This window comes from Arvicanthis niloticus, chromosome 5 (genome assembly GCF_011762505.2).
Source record: "Arvicanthis niloticus isolate mArvNil1 chromosome 5, mArvNil1.pat.X, whole genome shotgun sequence".
Lineage (NCBI taxonomy): Eukaryota > Metazoa > Chordata > Mammalia > Rodentia > Muridae > Arvicanthis > Arvicanthis niloticus.
The window spans coordinates 7377940-7399321 of NC_047662.1; the positions used below are offsets into that span (position 1 = coordinate 7377940).

A 21382-nucleotide genomic window follows, 5' to 3' on the forward strand; every position below is an offset into this window, starting at 1 on the left:
TCCGGTCTCCAGGATGTGTGGGTGACATTCCACGCCTGCGAGAGACACACTCATCAGCTCCAACTTCAGCGACAGTGGCGGCAGGCCCCACTCCACGTCCGCCTCCTTTGGCCTTAATATTTAATTTCGAGATTTGGGGCATTATTAGTGGTGTTTTTATTAGCGTGTGTGCATGTGAGTGTTTGGTGGTGGTGGGCTGGCTGTTTCATTAATTTGTGGGTGAGGCAGGGAAGCCCCTAAGGAAGGCAGGGCAGACTGTGTCTGGGGTGTGGCGGGAAGTGGAGAAAATAAGGGAACACCCCAAGGAGGGGACAGGAGCCTGGGGACCAGGAAGGCCCCGAGGAGGGGCTGGGGAAGGGGGGACCGAGTAAAGGGGTGGGAAAGAGGGAATTCAAATTGCTTACTTTGTTGGTTTTTTTTAAATAATTTATGCAATTTTAAGCATTTATGTATAAATTTTTTAATAAGCCACCCTGGAGCAGGATGGCCATTAACATCCCAACGTCCTTCTGTCCAATGGGCTGGCAGAGAGGATCAATTTCTGAGAGTACTTTCCCTTTTTTATGACATGATAAAATGCTTTTAAAGCAACTTACACAAATATGGAAATTTTTTTTCTTTTTTTTTTTTCCATCCCCTCTCCCTTCCCCTAACAGCCTTCTTATTCACCAGGGAAGGAGGGGCTGTTCTTGTGAGTGTGTATAAACACACACACACACACACCACCTTTCTCTGTCTGTGTGTGTGTCTGTGTGTGTCTGTGTGTGTCTGTGTGTGTGTGCCTGTGTCTCTCTTTCTCTCTCTCTCCCCTGTTGAGGAGGGGGCTGAGGGGGCTGGCAGGGAGACAGCCCCAGTTCTAACTGGAACTGGCCGCCTGTCCTTCTAACAAGGGCATAAACTTTCATTACCCATGCACGCAGTCAAAGACAATTTAGGGAAACGCGCTGCTCGGAAAAGGAAAACCTCAGCGATTCGTGGTCCATGCCGTGGCCACCATCTGGGGGCTGTCCATTTAGCCTGAGGGCATCAGGACCTGAACCTCTGAGTCTGTCCTGCCTGGCAGGAGGTAGGGAGCATGGGAGAGCCAGTCCTCCCCCACCCCCCAGATCCTGCAATGCCTTCCATGAAAGGCAGTCAGAGCTAGACCAGTGAGCCAGTGTGCAAAGACTCCTCAGCTGGACCAGATCCTGCCAGTCTTGCCTCGCTTATTGTTACCTTTCCCAGAAGCCCCTTCATCAACAGTCAGGAGCCCTTGATGGTGAGCATGAGACTCCTTCATTTCTACTGCTCCAGAGACAGTGATGTAGCCAAGGCTGGCTGCACGCACACGTGGCGTGGACAGACAGATGAATGGAAGAAAGAAAGCAGGGAAATCTTTCCTAAGGTGTCTTGGAGTCTTAGTGGGATCCCCATAGACTTAGAACAAAATGCCTTCCCTCGGGAAGGGTGGTCCCTACTTTGGAAGCAGATATGTGACAGAAGTGACTATGGGGGAAACTGAGGCAGCAGCAGGATGAAGGGATGCAAGCCACGTGAGGAAGATGGTAGGGAGTCTCCATCACCAGAATTCTGGGTGATCCTGACTGTTCCTCCTAGTTGCTCATGATGGAAAGATGGGTCTGAGGGTGAATCCTGCCCGAGTTCTCCCACTAGCTGACGAGACCGTCTCAGATGACGGAGTAGGCCTTACCGCCTCCAAGACTTTGGAGTTTCTGAAGAAAACAACCCAAAGTCAATACTTTACTCCTCTTAAATAGCTGACACTTCAAGCATGTCCCCTCTGTCCTGGGTCCCAGTGTTGACATCAGCAATAGAGTGTACTTAAGGGATGATGGTCTGGGACAGAGGAGCACATGGTGTCATTTCTATTATGTTCAATGCCAACTACAGAGAGAGACCCCCTTCTCTGCAGCCTTGGAGGAAGGTAGGCACTGAGTCCGACCCTACATGGCCCTACTAGCCTCTGCCCAAAGATCCAGCAACTGCCATGGGCTCCTATACCCCATCTGTAGAGACTGGACTTTTTCTGTCTGCCTCACCTGGCCAGGCCCTCCCACCCCAGAAAGCCAGGCTCCCTGTGCAGGCATCTCCTGAAGCCTGCCTGCCCAGCTCCATCAGTAGCTGCCCAGTGGGCTGCTCAAGTGGGCCTCACTGCTCTCTGGACCCTCTGCTTTGGCAGAAAGTGAGCTGCCCTAGAGAGGCCTGGCCACTCCAAGCCCTTGGAGGGAATGGAGGGGAGCACCCACCTCTCTCCTCTTCTGTGCTCAGATCCCCCCAACTGTCATTAAAATAACAAGTTTCTGTTACAATCTAAACATCCCCACATCGCATAAAGGGTTATATTACACCCGAGTCACTCCCGGCCCGTGTTTGCACAGAAAAGCTCACGGCAGGTCCCCCCTCCTGACGAAGTGACTTATTAAAGTTTAAACAGTAATTAACAGAACAATAAAAATAAAGGGATGTTTGGGGAGTCATAGCGCACACAGGGTTTTTGGCAGTGCCAGCAGTTTTTCAGTGCCCTGCGCTGGCAGCAAAATGTGAGCGTGAAGCCAGGGGGGACGGAGGACAGGCCAGGGTTGAGCCAGGGAGACTTGAGAAACTGAGGCCAGACTGAATAGGATGACCGTCTAGTGTATGAGGAAGGGTACAAGGAAGAAAGTGTAACAGTGGGCGGCTGGAGGGAGGGGGCGTTTGTAAGGCCAGCAGGGTTGGTGGCCTGGCCCCGCCTGGCCCCAGGCACTTCCGGGAGCCCAGTGCCTGGTCATATCTAGCCAACTCCAGCAGGGACCTGGCACTAGGAGACCCTAGAGTTAATGATTCCTGGAACTGGACCCCTGCCACTTTCACCCAGTCAGGCAGGTACCCTCCTTACTCTTATCCCTAGCTCCAGAGGCAGGACACCCTGAGAACCCTCCTTAATGTATGCATAAGGACTCTGGGGTGGGAGAAAGCCTTCCTTACTCTGTTCTGGGGGGAAGGAGACCAGCTATCCTATCCTAACTTGTACCAAGCCCCACCTAAAGCAAGGAAGTACCCAGAAAGCTAGCTCAGGCACACCCCTACTGTGAAGATCTTGTGCCCAAGATCTGCAGAGACCTCAAGAAAACCAGAGCATCCTGGGGCTAACAGGGCCTCTCCTCCTCCTTTTCCTCACCTCCTCCCCACCCTAGACAAGGTTCCACACAAGGGGCTCAGATCCATGGCTGTAGGGGATGGGCAGAGCCACAGCGAAACCAACCAAGTAAAGGTACTAAGGAGATGAGGCCAGCACCTCAAAGCCTGAGGGGCCTCCAGAGAAGAGGAAGCTGGGATTCAAGCTGGCCAGGTGGCAGGCATCTCAGTACTGCTGAGCTGGCCCCTGACTTCTAAGACTAAGCTCCCTCCCACTTCCCTTCTCCATATTTCCTGTACTCTCTCCTCTATAGGTCCTGTTGAGGGGCAGCGCGTGTTCACTCCAGGCTATTCTCCCATCTTCCCATCCCAGCACCCACAGCCTATCTTGCGGCTTGCCTGACACTGTCCACCGCTGCCTTCCTCTTCAAGGAGAAGCCACTATAGAGTCAACGTTCTCTCTTCACCACACAGAATTGATCCTAAAAGTAGATTTTCAGTACAGCATCGCCATTCACACTCAGGCAGAGAGCGGTCTCCAGGACGCCAGGAGACCGTACTGAGGCCCCTCTCCCCTCTTCGAGAAAAAGAGCTCCACCCCCACCCCACCCCTGTGCTTCCCCATCTCAGAGCACCAGCCTGACTAGGCTGTCCCACAAGAGCCTCCCTCTACCTTGGTACCTGCCATCAGCAGCTCCTGACCATCATTAAGCTCAGAAATAAACCCTACCCTAAGGCCCTCCCAGTCTCTGCTGCAGGTCCCTGGGCTGCTCCCTCAACATCAAAAGATCAAGTGTCGCAGGCATAGCTATGAGTCATCTGCACAGGTAAGAGTCAAGGCCGAGGCAAGGCTCATCCTAACCTCCTATCTCATGAGCTCCGGGTCCTGGGAAGCTGAAGAACTCAAAAGGCAAGGGTTCTGTCTGTGGCTAGATCCCATGGGGCACGGGCAGAGGGGGGTGGTGGGGCTTCAGAGACCTCAGTGCGGCTTGGACTGCAGGCATGCTCAACAACCCTGGGGCCTGCAAGTTCTAAGCCAATAGCTTTTCTCACCCTCCTTTTGGGTTGAGCTCACTGGGGCTTCATTCCCCACCCTTCCCCATTCCCCGTGACTCATAAGGGGGAGAACGGAGGCTGGAGCAGAAAGAGCTCAAAGGGGACAGGTGATGTTCCCCAGCCTCCAACTGCCGCCCTCCATTAGCTAGCAAGGCGCTCAAACTCCCTCACTGCTGCTGGTGGACCTATCCTGAGTCACCCTGCCCCAGAGCTGTGCTGGGGGTGGGTGGCACCTCCAGGGTACGGGAAACACTGGTGGGGGCACAAGACAGGTGTCTGGGTAGCACCAAGGAAAGCAGGTGGGGAGAGCCTTCCATCGGGTATGCTCTACAGTGGACAAGCGGGACCTGTTTCTAGAGCCTCAACCTGCTGCCTGCCCCCAGGAACACACAGACATGGAGTCTCAGCTGAACAAGGAGTTCCTGATGGAGACTGTCTCAGATCTGCACCAAACTTCACAACTACAAGGCCAAGACCTACGGGGATTTTGCTGAAAGCTAAGGTCACTCTGCCTAGGACCAGATGGAGCAAGGAACCCAATTCCTACCCAAGCCCTCTCCTGCCCAGAAGATACCAGGCCCCTTTCTGCTTAAGGGACCTTCCACAACCTTGGACACTAACTGTTCCTAAGTTTCTCCTTTGCTGGGAGGATTCAGGCCACACAGTGCTCCCCGCCTCCAAGAACCAAGAACGCCAACAGCTCTAAGCAGAGCTTCTCGGGTACAGGATACAGGGCAGGAAGTCCAGCACCCTAGTGAGTCCAGGACTCTGTCCTGGTTTGTCCCCTGACAACGACGACGAGACTGTGGAGGGGGCCTTCCTGTTGCCAGGACTGCGTTCCCACAGTCCTTCGGGGCTGTGCTGTGGAAAGGAGGTAGAGCAAGAACTATCCAGGAATCAGGAAAAGGGCCTGGAACAGACAGACCCTGGGTAGTAGGCATAGCCCCAGAAGAGGTGGGGAGGCAGCTTCTGACAGTCCACAGCACCTCCTCTCCATCTCTGCGGCCTACTGCCTCAATCCCTTTACTGAGGCCCGACAGTGAGGAGGACATGAGGGGACTAATTTAGGAGTATTTTTAAAACTGTGGCCCTGGTGGATGGGTTTAGCAGTTGTCAGCCATCTGGAATAAGGAATTACAATCACCACCCCGCCCCCTAATCCTATATTCCCTAAACCCTAAAGCTGGTTAGTATGGGGATGAGGCAGCAGGTGGGTGGGGGTGGGGGGACGGGAGTGTCTGTTCCAGAAAGCAGCAAAGCCCAGAAAGGAGGTCCCCCCCCCCCGCCCCCCTGCCCCTGGCCCAGCCTAGGAGTACCTTCCCTCCCCCTTTTGAGGGTGCCTGGGCCTAGAGTGTGGGCTGAGGAACCCAGTGTGCTTGGAGCCCACTCGGCTCCCCCACCGCTCACGCCTGCTCACTCCCCAGGCCTCGCTGGCTTGCGCAGGGGCCGTCAGGTAAATTAGATCTGAAAGCTGACAATTTCTGACCATATTTCCTTGATTATTTCAAACAAATGCACAGCAGCCGCTGTAAGGAGATTAAAGTGACATAAACGTCCCGGGTGGGAGGGGGGAGGGCAGAGGATTCAGGTCACCCCCATCCGTCCCCCGCCTGACAGACGCTATATCGCTATCCAATCCAATAAAAAATCCCCCCCTTTTGCTTTAATTAATTTTACAGCTAGCTTGCTTAATTACTTTCAATCAAAATCCTCCTGCCATCGCAAAATTAGAGATGGTTGAGCTCCATTAGCCTAAATTCTTCATTTCCATATAGAAAAGAGGCTGTCTACAGAGCAGCCTGGGCCCCTGGCAGGACAGACACCCGGCTGCCCACCCGCTGCCAGACAGCCCACTCTGGCTTCCATTCTCTCACTCTATCTGCCTTCTGCGTGTCCCCTCGTCCTTTCCACCACGACATCATAGACTGAGGGTTCAGGTGGAGTGTCCTGTCCTCCTCACTGCCCCCTAGATCTTCCCTAGACTTCATGCAGAGGCGTCAGGGTCAGGCTGGCATGGGGGTCTGCTTCCATGGAAAGAAACGGCCGATCCTGGGGTCCTTCCCCTTACCAGCCACCTCTCAACAGAGCTTCAGGCCTTGGCTGGCTACCCGAACTTCCAACTCTGGGCCCTCTGCCCTCCAAGGAGCTCTTGGCAGAACAGGAACACCCCAAGTCTTGGAGTTTAGCCTGTCCATATAGACCCTGGAACTGACATCATCCAGGGTTCCCTCTACCAACTCCTGGCTAGGGCTGTTGCCCACTGCCAGATCGACTGCAGGGCCAGCTGTCCCCGTGGCATAAGGCAACACTGCAGCCCCCACAGACTAGCGGTCTCTTACCCCCACCCCAAATAGCCATGGTGCCCAGTTTGCAGCAGCTGCTCCTCCTCCCCCAGCCTGGTTGGTGGGTGGTGGGTCTGGCTCTGTCCACATCCTGTGTTCTGCTGGCTCCCTTCTCCTCCCTGCCACCTGCCTTATCCTCATAGCCCCAGCTCCAGCTCCAGCAACTCCACATCAGGTTTTCCATGCTACAGCCCTGAGTGTCACCATAGGGTCCAGCCCAACCTGGGATCTAGCTGATTAAGGATCTGCAACAGGATGTGGGATTATAATAAAACCTGGCTCTGGACCTTCGGGGACAGTAGGCCAAGTCTGGGCTCCAGGTCTCCTCTTCTGTCTCCACCATGACCCCCCTCCCAGCCAAGATGTCCAGTGACACAGTTCAGAGGGTCCACACAGTTACAGCTAGACCCTGGGAAGTGAGCGAACATCACTTCCCTGGCATCAAGGCCGGACCTGGACCAAGCTTGTCAGAAAGGCAGGGTGGAGTAGGGAAAGAATTAACATCTGAAGTCTGCCTTGCCGCTATGCTCTTCTTGGGATGGCAAACCAGCCTGATCTCCTTTAGGGAGCCAACATGTTGGTAGTGTGTCAGCATGGCTTCTGGGCAGAGGCAAACCAGTCAAGAAAAAGTGCCCCATGGGTTGTCTGAGACCCATCCAGGCAACAGGCCCTAGAGCTCCTCCTAGGCTACTGACTGTGGCTGTCTGACACCAGAGTGTGAGGCCAGCTGCTCACAGATAAGCTGCTGAACTTGGAGCCTGCATTTTGGGACCCCCCTCCCCCACACCCCGTCTCTTCCCTTGGGTCCTGTTCTAATAACTACAGACCCATATGCATCTATTGGCACTGCTCACTCTGGCCCTCAGGATCCTAGAGGAAACTCTGAAGTTTCGGGAAGCCCGTATCAAGCTAAAAAGGACACACTGAGCACTTCCCAACCACTGAGAGAGCCAAGAAGCAGCAAGCCCAAGTTCAGGGGGCTCCTGGAGTTTACCTGGCCTTGCTGGGAGATGAGGCAAGGAAAGAGACATAGGGTCCCCTGCTTCCTTCGCTTCCTGCACCGTGCCCATCACATGGGCCTGTACCTCCTCTCTTACCTCCTTACCTGTGACTCATCACCCCAAGGAGTAAGAGACAGAAGAGGCTACAGTGGCCTCAGTCTATGGACAGCCACCCACTTCTTGCTGCTCCCTGCCAACTGAACTGGAGTGAGCCTCATTCCCACTTTACCCAGACTATCATGCCTGGCCCAGCTGGGCAGAGGTGGAAGGGTAGATCAAAAAAAGTAAGTTCCGAGTCCCAGAGACACGTACTGTGGGATGACAACAACCAAATTCTCCTCCATGCCAGGTAGCACCTGTGAGGCAGCACAGTGTAGCCCAGGCCTTCAGTACACTGACCCCTGCGCAGAGGCACTTTCCTCAACTCTAGACCTGGCCTCCCTTCTCCTGGGCATCCTTCAGAGGCCTTAGTGACCAGATGGTTTCTGAGAAGCCCTCCACAGTAACAACTCCTCCATCCACCTCATTTGACCAAGAGATCCACAGGACACAACTACTGTTCAGCACAGCGTCTGTCCAATAAATATTTACTGAAATGAACACAGACCGCTAAGAGCTTCTTGCTTTGACTGGGGCAGAGCCGAGGACCCAGGGTGTGGCCTGACTTCTCAACCAGACTCTGATTAGCTCTAGGAACCTGTCCTGCCTGCTGGGGGCAGGGGTGGGGGGGTCTCCCTGGGTGGGACTCAATTGACACTTGACACTGTGAGTGTCTTGCACTCTTTAGCCCCAGGCTCACCTCCAAATGCCCTTCACAGGACTCAGCCCAGAGAACAAAGAAGGCCCCAGTTGTTCCCCTGCATTTCTCTGTAAGAGGAACAACTGTTGCCGGTCAGTCCTTTCTGAATAAACCCAGCAACTGTTTGCAGCGTAGGGCAATTTTCTCCCTCTGCCTTGTCCTTGTCCCAAAAAGGAGAAAAGGAGATTAAAAAAGAAAGATTGGGGGAGAGCCCATACCAAGCCCCACAAACTCCCTACACCCTCTCTCAAAGTCTGTCTGGAAATGTTAGGAGCACAAAGAGAGCACAAGGGCAGCCACCTGCTGTCCCTGACAACTGGGACAGCCGCAGCTAAGGGACAGGCTGTGAGATCAGGACCCAAAAAAAGGAGGTGAGAAAGTGGAGGGTGGAGGGGGTCAAGGGGGTTTGCAGAGGGACAACAGGAAAGATCAAAGCCAAGAAGGTGGGGGTGGCATCTGAACAGGACCCTCAGGTACAGAGGACTGAGGCCCAAGGCAGAGACTCATGCAGCCCAGAAGACTCCTGGAGGCCAGGAAAAATGGAATGGGGGGGCACTCTGTGGGATACTGGATGTGATGGGGGTGGTGAAGAGGGAGAGAAGAGGACTGGAGAAGAGGGAGCGAGGTCTATTAAAATCCTCTCAGTGCATAACACAAAATGTCAGGGTTTATAGCTTCATTCTTGGCTTTGCCGGGACTGAGAACCCTGAACAGAAATGTCACCGCTTGTCATGTTTAATCACCTGCTGTTTGTTAACACCTCCCCTGCAAGGAGCCTGTCTCAATCTGCCCCTGGGCCCCCAAGGGACCTGGAAACTGAAAACATCCAGGCTTCTTCTCAGGGGCTCTTAGCCCTGCCTGAGGATCCTGAGGAGTTCCCTTCTGCTGCCATCTGCAGACTTCCAAGGGGTCCCGGGATGACCCTTCTTATCAGGAGGGTCATGACCCCACTGGCAGGAGATGGCACACTTGGCTTGGAAGAGGCAGGCACTTCTAGCTTGGTCATCCATCACCCACCCGCCAGCCTATCCCACCTGCTGCCTCGACCCAGAGGCTAGAGAAAGTCAGTCAAGGAGGGCCTGAACTTCACTGCTGTCAGCGTGACCAGCGCATCTGTTTTATCTACCCTCATCCCCATCTGAGCACACCAACTGTGGTTCCCGCTTGGTTCTCTCTCTAAGCCCACTTTTCTGGGTTGTTTAGGAAATCTCATCTCTACTGCTTCATAACTTCTTCCTCTTGGGTGGAGTTGATGTAGCATGCCAGGGTGGGTATGCCCCAAGTACCCTCCAGTCTCCCTAAGAACGCTGGGATGCTCCCCACCTCCTAACTCATAACATGGTCAAATCCGGCAAAGCACTCAGGTTCTCTCAAACCCACACAAGCAAAAAGGGGGCAAACCTAGTTCAGGGCTCAGGCTGAGTGAGCCCCACTCCATCAGACAGCTGTTTGCAAAGCAGTCACTATGCTTTCTGTAGTCCCCAAAGTAACCCTATGAGCTCTAGCAGCCACTGAGAGCATTGGGGGGCTGCTCCTGAGCTGACTAAAGTGGTCCCCCAGCGGGCCACAGGAAGCATGCCCGTAATCCCCCTCCTCCTCTGCCTTCACAGAAGTACACCGTACAAGCGTGAACCTAAAGACATGTTTAGAACACAGCACATCTAGACGGCTTCCACGGGCACTTTGGTCTTAATTTGCTCACCTCTAGTTCACCAGGGACAGGGACGAGCCAGAGTGTCCCACCCTGGCAGCCTTCCCCACAGACAAGGGACTGCAGCAAAGTAAGCTTTCCCGTAAACCTTAGCGGGCATTTACATCAGTCGCTACACTGCAGGGTGTGCCCAGGAGGGGCTCAAGGGGACAAAGTGGACTTAACTGGGATCTGGAACCCTTCAGGGACACAGGCTGGATAACACAGTCATAGCTGACACTGCCATGTGGAACTGTCCTCAGGGAAGCCTGCTCCCTCTGGCCAGGAAGCTCCATGCTGTGTCTGGCTCCTGGCTTTTAAGAACAGTTTGGCAGTGACTGTGGGTCTCCTGCTTCCCCACCTGCATCTTCTGGGTTTTGTTTGTTTTTTATTTTTATTTTTTCCGTTCAGTGCTAGAGATGGAACTGTGTTTAGAACATTTTCTAAGTGGCTCTACCGCTAAGGTACGTCCCCAGAGCCTGTGAAATAGGTGGAAACACACAGACCCTTGTCGTTTGCCAAGAGAGATGAGTGTTAGGTGTGACATTCATTCTCCGGGTCTCTCAGAAGGAAGGTGCTGGGTAGAAACTCAGAGGATGCATGAGGTCATGTGTCTCTCGTCCTCTCCAAGATGCCCCCAATCTATGTGTGATCCACAGGGAGGGCGGTCTCAGTGTTAAAGGAGCTACAACCCCCTTTCTAGCCCCACAGGCCTCACCAGACTGGCCCTGTTGGCAGCACATACCACAAATATGCTTTCTGATAAAGTTGGAAGAAAAACATTCTAGAGTTCAAAACAATGTGAGGACAGGAACCTCGTGTGTCCTGCCTGGGTGGCATCTATACACCTGCTCGAGGACATACATACCAAGCTGAGTGCAGCAGACCACAAAGCAAGCCTTGGTAGGGGCAGAGTGAGATCAGGTGAAGTCACTTGTAGGCCACCCCTCTTGCATATTTAGCTCTGGGGGTCCCTAGCCTCTCCAGAACCCCGAGGGAGGACTGTATTGAACAGCCTCCACTACAGCCTCCAATCAAGGCTGATCAGCTGTCCGAGTTGATGTGGAACCTGGGAGCCATAGAATGTTGGTCTCTCTAGTCCTAGGTAAAATGGAGTCGGTGATGACCTTACATGGTCCACCGTGTTGTTCTGAAGGGTGGGTATTCTGCCCAAAGTCTGTGCGGCACCTGCTCCTGAAGTTCCTTCTTCTCGGTGGAACTGATGAGTTGGGGCCTTTGTGTGTGTGTGTGTGTGTGTGTGTGTGTGCACGCGTATGCACTTAAGAATAAGACTTGAGCCTCTCCACTGGAGTTTTTGAAAGCTGTTCTATATCATGGGCAGGTTCCATAAACACATGTAGAATGTGTCTTCTACCTGAGCAGACCATGGCACATCCCAAGAGGACATCAGAAGTGAGGCCTGGCCTGGGGTGTAGACACTCCCAGGTCTAGAGCTAGTGGGCCTGAGACCTCAGATTTATCAGATGAACATAGCTCCTGGCCAGGCCGCCTGCTATAAGCCTTTCATTAATTTACGATTAGATGGGAAATTACCCCTCACCCAGGAATACAAGTTTTCATCTTATTTTAAGTTGGATTCTTAAAACAATTACCAGGGCATCTGGCGATGACTTCACCACACCACCCGGGGCCCTGCAGGGGAGAAGGGCAGCCCTGAAGCTACACAGGCTCTGCTCTAGGCCCTAAAGGGAGCTGAAGGGACTCAGAGCCCAAACCTCCGCTCTGATCCTGAGACAGCAGTGGACACACCATAATCTCCCATCTCTGCCATCTGTGGAGAGGCTCCCTCCTGTACCACCTGCCCCCTGAACCCACTGGTGACAGTTGCCAAGAGCTTCAGCAGCTGGTACCGCGGGAGCATTTTCTATTTTTAATTGTTTGATCGGAATATTAACTCATCTAGGCCCGTTCCCAAAGCAGTTCCCAGCCAAAGGGTTTCCCCCATTTCCCACACTTCCTTTCTTCCCCTCTCCATTCACAGTCAATGTTCAGATTAATAATCAGAGACACACAGGCCTCTGTGCATTTGCAAGAGATCAGAGTATAGAAGATTTAAAAAGAAGAAGAAGGAGGAAGAGGAGGAAGAGGCGGAGGAGGAAGAAGATGAAGAAGAGGAGGCAGCCTCCTCCATAGTCCAGACTGGCCTTAGGGCTGGTCCTGGCCTTCCCTGCTCTCTGAACATTGGCCTAGGGCTCTGACACCATCCTTACGCTCCTTGGCATTTCCCCCTGGCTAGCATAGCTCTTTGCCCTGTGTCCAGATCAGCTGGGCGAAAGGCTGGCTTTTGTTGTAGCTTTTTGGCATCCACTTAGAGAAAGGGAGCCCTTGGGAGAACTGACCAGCAACTCTTCTATGGTTAGTTACCACAAGGACTGGCCCATCTACCAAGGGCAAGTCCCAGGACCAGCCTGAAGGGTGTGGTGCTTGAGCATAGGACAGGCCTCTGCTGACTCTGTTGAGTATAAACCTGGTCCTGTCACTTCATGGGACTCCTTCTTAGGAAAGGTCTCCCACCTAGCACAAGGACTCCTGTCCCCCTGGCCTTCCTCTTCCCAACGCTCTTGGTGCCCACTCACTGCTATGCTCTTCCTGATTTCAAGGTCACAGGGCCGTCCACACCAGGAATATTTACTCACCAGACTGGCCCTGTTAGCAGCACTCACCACAAATATGCTTTCTGATAAAGTTGGCAGAAAAAAAATTCTAGAGCTCAAAACAATGTCAGAAATTAGCCCCCACCCCCTTGGCCATTGAGGGTGAGGTGGGGCCTGGAACAGGTCATGCAACTCTCTGGGGACAGTCCTAGGGAGCTTTTGTTACTTTCTCTCTTGCTTTGCTCCTTCCGGCTTTACCTTCAACATACAGCCTGTTGCCAGGGCATTGAGGACTGCGGACCAGGCTCAACACTGGCTCTTGAGGAGTGGTCTTCCCACAGCCTCTGGAGGACAGGGCCAGGCCAGGCAGCCTCTACCTTGGCTGCTTCCTGGGCCGTCTCACCTCACTGAGCCCCCTCCCCCCATCCTGTCCTCTCTCTGTGCACATGGGCTTTAATGTTTTTATTACCTGTTTGACTCGCTGCCTTATTGCTTCTCCCCTTAATGGGGCCGTAACCGTGGAAACGAGGAATAAACGGCCACCAGAAAATGAGATGATTAAACAGGTCACCCTGGCAAAACAAACTCGGCTAAGGAACCTCTGGGGGTGGGGAGGGTAGGCTACCCCTCCCCCATCTAGAGCCAGAAGGCATAGGACCAGGGCTGCCCATATGCCCAGATCCTTAAAAGGACTGGGGCAGATACAGTAGGGTGCCCCCTGCTGGTCAGCAAAAATACCCAGTCAATCCTCAATGGACCAGGCCTTCTGGCTTGCTGTGGTTTGGGGCTCTCAGGCAGCAGGGAGAGAGGCACCTGTCAAAGGGAAAGGAAGGCTGAGACCATAAAGTCTGGAAATACAGAGTTCCAGCAGCCTCCAACTGAGGTGGGGATCCCTGTCAGGAGGCTCTGCCTGGCTCCTCCAGTCTCCTCTTCTCCTGTAGCACGTTCCCTCCCAGGGGTCCCCTTAATTCAAGGACAGAGTCCTATAAGAAAAGATCAACTCTGGAATGTACTCTACGGGAATCTCTGGTATCTAGACAAACAAAGAGTGTGTGGTTCCTCTCTGCTGTGTCCTCCAAAGCCAAGGGCTACCCTAGCCTCAGCCCAGGCTACAAGACAGGTTTTAGGAAGGGGTCTCTTTAGCACCTAGGCCTCTGGCAGGGCCCTTGGGACCAGAGAGCAAGCCTGGGAGGTGTTTTTTAAGAACCATGGTTCTTCCGATATGGCCCAAACATAAGGCAGAGCTCAAAAGCGTTGGCAGTCTGGGCTAGTCCCTCATTCTTGCCTTCCTGCCTATACGGGTCAGACCCTGGAGGGATCCTAGCCTAGAGAACAGACATATGTAGTGAAGTCGGCTTGGCAGGAGGGGAAACAGGATAGATGGACCACGGAAGAAAGAGAGGAGGAGCCCAGACTACTTTGACTACTGCTCTTCTGTTTCCTCAGACAGCAGCTTGACCTGATTATACTCTGGGCCGGTGCTGTTACATACCATTGTCATGGATAGTAGCAGCTGTCCTACTGTCCTCTTTGCCCCTCACACCATCCCTGATTCCAACCCGTTCCTTCCTGTAAAGCAGGCTCTAGAAGCTCTTGAGGAGCGAAAACTCAGATCCTAAGGGAATCAGGCAACATTTCCTGCCTCCCTCCTTCTGCCCCACTCAGAAGCCCAGCAGCACTCGGGGAAGAGGAACCCTCCATCAATCAATTACATCAGCACTTATGGTGGCAAGCCATGGGCCCTAGCCCCATACCAAACACTGGGAGGAGACGTCAACTCGGCAGCTAATGGTCATATCTAATGGTCAGCATTAAGCACTATAGCGGTAGGGAGAAAACAACGTCCCTGGCCTTGGCCTCCTAGGGACCGAGGTACGTCAACATGAATGCTGTCCTGGCACAGCATGGGTATAACCGGCTTCTCAGAGCAGCAGGCCCCAGCCAGCCTCTTATCTCTTATCTCTTTCTAAGGCCAACTGGGTAGAGGCTGGCATGGGGCGTGAGGCAGCAAGGTGAGTAGGAAGGACCTACCCACCAGAGCCAGGTGGCTTGGCAAAAAGACAAAAAAATGTGGCTGCCCCGTGTAAGGTAACTGCTTGCAGAATGGAGGAGAGAGGCCTGGGAGAAGTCTAGAAGACCTAGATGGTAGGAATTATGTCCTCAAGGCCACTCGTTCATGAACAGCCTGCTCCTCATCTCCAGCACCTCTTGGTATAAGAAGACAGCCCCCTCCTCTCTAAGATTTATTTATTTTTATTTATACGAGTACACTGCAGCTGTCTTCAGACACACACCATAAGAGTGCATCGGATCCCATTACAGATGGTTGTGAGCCAAACCATGTGGTTGCTGGGAATTGAACTCAGGTCCTCTGGAAGAGTAGTCAGTACTCTTAACCACTGAGCCATCTCTCCAGCCCCGCATCTCTCTCTTTTATACTATGCTTGCCTGCAAACCGGGGAACTGGACAACCCGATTCTGCAAAGTTCCTTAGGACTCGGTGAACTGCAGCTTCACTGCCCTCCCGGGGGCTCTTCCCTGACAAGGACAGGTCTGAGAGCCTAAGGTGTAAAGTACAGTCAGCCACAGGTACCCACCAGACCACCAGCCTACCACCTTTTACAAGCCACACAGTGAGGCGGTCTGCCCAACTGATTCTCCTCCACACTCCATGGCCACTGGCCTAGAGCCCCTTTCCAGTCTTGCTAGGCCCCAGCCTGGCCACCACAACAGCTGCTGCTTGCCTCGGAACCCGTTTCTAGGAATTACTTTGGAGCCACTTCCTTCCCTCTCTGATCATGAGGACCAGGAGAAGGGAAGGTAGGAAAGAGGAGGAAAAGGGGAAGGAGAGACATCAGTGGTAGCAGTCGTGGTTGATCAAGACTTTAAAAACAAGCTTAGGAAAAAAAAAAAAAAGCTGGGAAGTGGTGGCACACACCTTTAATCCCTGCACTTGGGAGGCAGAGGCAGGAGGATTTCTGAGTTCGAGGCCAGCATGGTCTACAGAGTGAGTTCCAGGACAGCCAGGGCTATACAGAGAAACCCTGCCTCGAAAAACGAAAAAAAAAAAAAAAAAAGCTTAGGAAGGCTGAACCTTGGGGGCCTGGGGTTGGTGATGAGTGAGTTGGATTCTCTGAGAAGGGTGAGATAGTCCAAGCTTAGCTAATGATCAAAATGTACCTTTGACATAGCAGGGTCCAGAGAGAACAGTCTAGAGGCCCACCCCATTCACTGCCTGGGAAAATGGGCAGGGACTTGAGCCGGGGCAGCAGCTTTAATGAGGAGATGCTGCAGTGTGACTCAGCCCTGCAAAGGTGCCTCTATTTATTTTATTTTCCATCATAAAAACTCAAGCTGCAAGTCAGCCAGATTCCCTGGCTGTGGGGGTGGGGAGCATCGGCAGGGCCAGGGAGGCAGGGAGAAATGTCTGATGGCCCCACCCCCCACACTGCCCATGCCTCTCTTAAGAGTTTGTGGGTTCCCTTCTCTGGTCTCTACCAGGGAAGAGGGTCTTAGAGATCCTCGAGGACCTGCTTCTGCTGCCGCTGCCTCTGTTTCTGTGGGAGAATGCCCATGATCAGCCTATTACCCTGCACTTTGCTACATTGTAACTAGTATCAGCGCTGGTTCACAGCCCCCTGAGCTGTTGGTGTCTCAAACGCTCTCTACTAAGAACGGACCAATGACGTGTTCCTTGCTTTACTCACGTGACTCTTCCCTGGATGCCTGCCCTACTGAACAAAATCAAGTTGGTAGTCAAAGACCTTAAAGGTCATCTGATGTTCAGGTCCCTCCCTGTGTCACTGCTGGGTACACAGCCAGCCTGTCTGAATGGTACCAGGAAACACACCACTTCCAAGACAGCCCATGCTGTCCTTGGCTCTGACGGCTCCTTCCTGCCAAGATGGCACCAGAACACCTGCCCTCCCTGCAGACTAGCAAAACCGGTGCCCGGCCTGGCCCTAGCTTAGACTGGTTGAGTGGGTGTATCTGGCCAAGTGAAGTCTGGAGGAAGGAAACTCGAGGGCGAGCTACTTTACCCAACCCAACACGAAATCCTTCCAACCTCCCATTGCCTGGTGCATGATGAGTTAAGTGTACCCAGAGCTATGAGGGTTCATAGTCACTTCCACTTTGGGCAATACCTGGCTCTGAACCTTTGGCGCTAGGGTCTGAATGCCGATACTCTGACTGCAGGGGCTGAGTATGGAGAGGCAAGTTCTTTGCTTCTTGTGGGAAAGATACAACCAGGGGGAGTCTGCTGCTACTCTCCTCCCCGCCTTAGGCTGTTTCCTGGACCATCTCTCTTGGCCTCATCTTTCCCGACCTCTCTATCACTGAAGACTGTATGACATAGGAGGAGAGGGTCTGCCTGAGAGGAAGGGTCCTGGCCTGCAGTCCCAGTAGGACAGACAGTTCTGGCTCAGTAAGTCCTGCCAATGACTTGTCTGGATGTCAGGACTGCGACCATAAGGCTTCCGTGTGGGTACCACAGCCCCTTACCAGCTCCCTCTGGGTTGGGTGGCCGTCCCTTTGAGCTTGCTCTCTTGCCTATTTGGCCCTTTACCCAGAAGAGCCTACCTTGACTCCTCTGCAGCATAGCTCTTCCCCTTCTCAAGAGGGGCATTAGAAACAGATCCTAGGTGATCAAGGGTAAGCTTTGTCAGAGATCCACCGCTCTTACATAGATTCTTACCCAGGCTCCAGTGTGTTCAGGCCCAGAAATCAGCCTGGGGTGGGGGTGGGGGCTAATCCTGGGGAGCTTCCCAACTACAGGATGAATCTACCTGTGTCTGAAAGCTTCCTCCCTGCTTCCCCTCCCCCCTCCCTATACCCTCCCCCTGGGAAATCACTCTAAAAGGGCCTAATGGAACCATGTCCTCCTCTCTTCCTCTCTCCTCTCTCCCTCCCTCTCTCTCTCTCTTTCCCTTTTTTTTATTAGCATTTGTGGAATTTATTCCCAAACTCTCCTAATCTTCCGTACACAACCATTTGATTTGCATAACCCAACCCCCTCTCATAAAAACTGGCTGCTAGTTTAATTAAAAAATGTAAATTTGCTGTCATCTCGGGGCCTGGTGAATTAGGACGACATCGGCATTTTTTATTGCTAAAGACGTCCAGATTGATCCAGCCCTTGGCTGAACTATGGTGGGGGAAAGGGGGTCCACATGGCCCCTGAGGGTCTTCAGATCCTCCTGCCCCTCCTGAGAAACCTCAATCCTCCCCAGCCACTGAATTACTATGGCCAGAGCACTTCAGGACCTAGACATGTCCAAGGGTGGAGGGGACAGTGAACCCATCATCCAGGACTTGTTGGAGGTCTGTGGTACTGACAACTCTTTGGGACTTTTACATGCTTATACTCTGGTGAGGCTTTTAGTTGGAACTATCAGAGCTGCTCCCAGAGGATGGCAGCTCGGCACTGCACGGCACCAACAATAAGCCTTGGCAGGCCCTGTGCATCAGAGAGGTCAAGGGAGATGTTCTCAGCTGAGAACAGAGCTGTCCCAGAGATAGGATCAAGGAGCACAGATCGGCCTGAGTCCCTGTCTGCTTCCCCTTTTATTGTGAAGCGAGGGGAAAGTGCCTTTCTTCTGAAGTTCTGAGATTAGGTGAAACTCCCAAGAACAGAGAAGAGACAGGAGGTATCACTAGACAACTCCTCCAGGAAACTGAACTCTGATCCCATGGACCTTCCTCCCTGTGTGGCCAGAGTCCAGACTTGGGTCCCACTGGGAGTGCCCTGCTCCAGCTGACTTCCTGGCCCTTCTGGCTTCTAGGAAAAGTTTCCAGAGCCTGTCCCTGGAGTGTGAAGAGCAGTAAGTCTCCCCAGAGCCCTTAAGGTGCCACAGGAGGCTCTGTCACTGCCTCCTGCCCTGCCATCATGACACTCCCCAGAAGGGATATGGAACCGTGCCTCCATGGCAGCCTAGGACAGACTAGGCATGACAGGATGGGAGCCAGCTCCAGTTGGCACTCAGGTCAGAAGGAAGAGGGTAGGACCCGCCTTCCAGCTGAGTAATGCCTCAGTCCCTTGTGCTGGCCCATTGGCAGGCTTTCCTGTGCCAGGTAGAGGGTGGTGCCAAACACTGGGCCTGTCCCTGAGGTCTGCTTCTTGGCTGGGATGGGTGGGGGCCCCATTTCTGAAGAAAGGGGGCGGGTCTTGAGAGGGTGGTGTTGAGACACCTGATTAGAGGTGGAGGAGGGCTGGTTCCCTGTGGGGTGCAGGCCAGGGAGGGGCAGGGTGGCAGCAATAGCTTCAAGACACCTTTCCAAACTTGCCCAGCAGAGGGCGTTGTAGCCTTCCTGGGCACTGATGTCCCCAGGACCTCCACATCCCATTAGCCAAGAACACACCTATCCCCTACAGTCCAACCACTCTGTGAAGGTTCCCCACCCCCACAACACACATTCCTGATTGCCCTCTCCTGCCTCTTGCCCCCTCTGCCTCACAGAGGCAGCTGTCACTGTATGGGTCCCATGGGAGTATGTGGTGAACTTGGACAAGTCTAACACCAACCCTAAAAACAACATAAGACGACCACCTTTCCTTCCTCAAATGAAACAGAAGGGGTCAGGAGTCAGTTCTGAAGAACTATCAACCTGATTTTCTCTTAAGACACTAAAGAAGAGCACTGACTTTGACAACCTAGGATGTGAGAGTCCTGGCCCAAAGTTAGTTTTGACAGAGGAGGCTGGTGGAAGACCACAGAACTAAGCCAAGCCACGATGGACTTAGGTTGGAGGCTCAGGTGCAACAAGAACTACTGAATAAGATTAAATCAGAACTGGAAAGAATCAAAGTCACAGGCTACACTATGCCCAGGCCAGCGGGGCACTAGCTGGAGCCTGACCCTAGTCCCACGGCAAGCTCCCCAGACCCAGATATCTAAATGTAGTCTTTGGTTTGGCCTACTGTCACCTCCCAGAGTAGGTGCTAAAAGGGGGCTGAGAGAGAGAGAGAGGGAAAGAGAGTCCTGGGCCCCTTACTTTGAACTGATAACAGCCACCTCAGCCCACAGCTTCTCAAGTGAAAAACACTCATTAGCCGTAATAAGCAGCTTGATCATCCGACACAGCCTTGTCCCAAATAAATTAAATTCCTTTACCTTGAGACAGTCGCCCCGAAACCAGACTAACCACCTTTCCCAACAGGACGCTGCTTTCAAAAACTAAACCACCCCCCACTAAAAAAATAAAAACACACACCCCATCAGCCACACCACACCACACACAGAGAGAAAGAGAGAGAGATATCTTTTCAAAGGGAAAAGTGTGTCTAAAAAACACAAGAGAAAAAACACGGAGAACAAAATCCCCCACAAAAAACCCCTAAATCCTCTCTCTCTCTCTCTCTGGGTGCCCCCAGCTCCCTGTCCCCTCGGTTCTTTCATAATGACAAGCATCAAATTAGTCACAGTCACTAAGCGAATGACAAATAACAATATCACCATCCAGAAAGCAGGGCTAGCAGGGACCATGGGCACAGACCCCTGGCGCCTGTCCGGTACCCTCGGCTCAGCTGCTAGCTCACTGGGCTAAAAATACTAACTTCCGTCAAAGAACCGAAAGAAAAGTGAAAGAGCCTCCCCGTGGGTTCCCACCGCGCGTACCTGTTCCAAGATCCATTCTCCGCTCCTTGGTCCCAAACTCTTCGAGAAACGCCATGAAATGAAGAAGAGAGAAAAGAATGTTTAGTGTCTCGCGGGCCCCCTGTCCCCGCCCGCCCGCTGTCCCTCCCCGCCGGGACAAGCGCATCCCGGGCTGGGGGACGCGCGCCCGGCTGGGCCGGGTCGGGAGGGCGGCGGCGGGGAAAGTTTGCTCCGCGCCTCACGCTCGCTCTCACGCTCCGGCCCGCACGCTCCCGGCAGCTCCGAGTTCCTCCAACTAAAACAGAAACTGCCCGTGGCTGTCGCTCGGCTGGGGATCGGGCCCGCCGGGCCGGGGGCCCCCCACCCCCACATCCCGTCCGGAGCGCGCAGGGGTCGCCGCTCCGGCCCTGCCCGGCCCTCCCCCGCCCGCTGCCGGTACTCACCATAGTCGGAGAGTCGAAAGCCGAATTCACTTAAATAATCAACTTTCATAATACTTAATTAATGCCTAATTGCAACTGATTACTCCCCGAATAACAAGTTGTTTTAAAATCCTGATGTCATTGCTCCTGACGGTAACACTCAGGGTAACAGTTTGGCAGGAGGGAGCGGGGCGGGCGGGAGCGGCCGGGCGCTGCCAGGCGCCGAGGTGATTGGCAGGGCGGCCGTGGCCCCGCCCCTCGCCGGGAGCGCGCGCGGCTCCGGCAGGTGAAAGATCAGACTCGCGCGCGCGCGCGCACGCCTCGCAGTGGTGCGAAGGTGAATGGGCACGCGCGCGCCCGCCCCTCGCGCGCCCGCGGTCCCAGCGCACAGGCTGGGGCGGGCTGGGGAGGGCGGGCGGCGACTCCTCCGAAGCTCAGAGAGGAGAGGGAGGCGGGGCCGGCGCTCACGGGGTCGCGTGCGAGGGAGGGAGAGGCTGGTGTGTCTGTGAGGTGTGCGTGTGCTTGTGTGGAGGAGTCGTGCGCCCGAGCGAAGCGAGGAGATGGCACCCGCGCACACGCGCCGACTCCCGCCGCGGGAGCGCGCGTACCCTCTTGCTCTCCTGGGCTGCTCCGGGCCGTCGGCCACCCTGTGCGCGCCCGCGTAAACTTTTCCGCGCGGGAGCGAGCGCAGGTGCGAGACTTTTTTTTGCGGCACGCGCGCGCTCCTGCCGTTCCCTTCCGAGGTGCC

The 21382-nt window shown here is 53.9% G+C and overlaps 1 protein-coding gene across 9 annotated transcripts in view; it reads right to left on the reverse strand.

Annotated features, from left to right (window-relative positions):
- Casz1 (castor zinc finger 1) overlaps positions 1-21382 on the reverse strand; it is a 148837-nt gene that overhangs the window by 33671 nt on the left and 93784 nt on the right. For 7 of the 9 annotated variants that reach the window (XM_034503445.2, XM_076933738.1, XM_076933737.1 and 4 more), the window contains one exon: positions 20234-20272. In XM_034503445.2, the coding sequence (XP_034359336.1) occupies positions 20234-20249 (16 nt within the window). In that variant the 5' untranslated portion in view covers positions 20250-20272. Of the gene's footprint in view, positions 1-20233; positions 20273-20655; positions 20824-21382 lie in introns of those variants that run through there. The other 2 variants (XM_034503443.2, XM_076933739.1) reach the window with 2 other exon arrangements.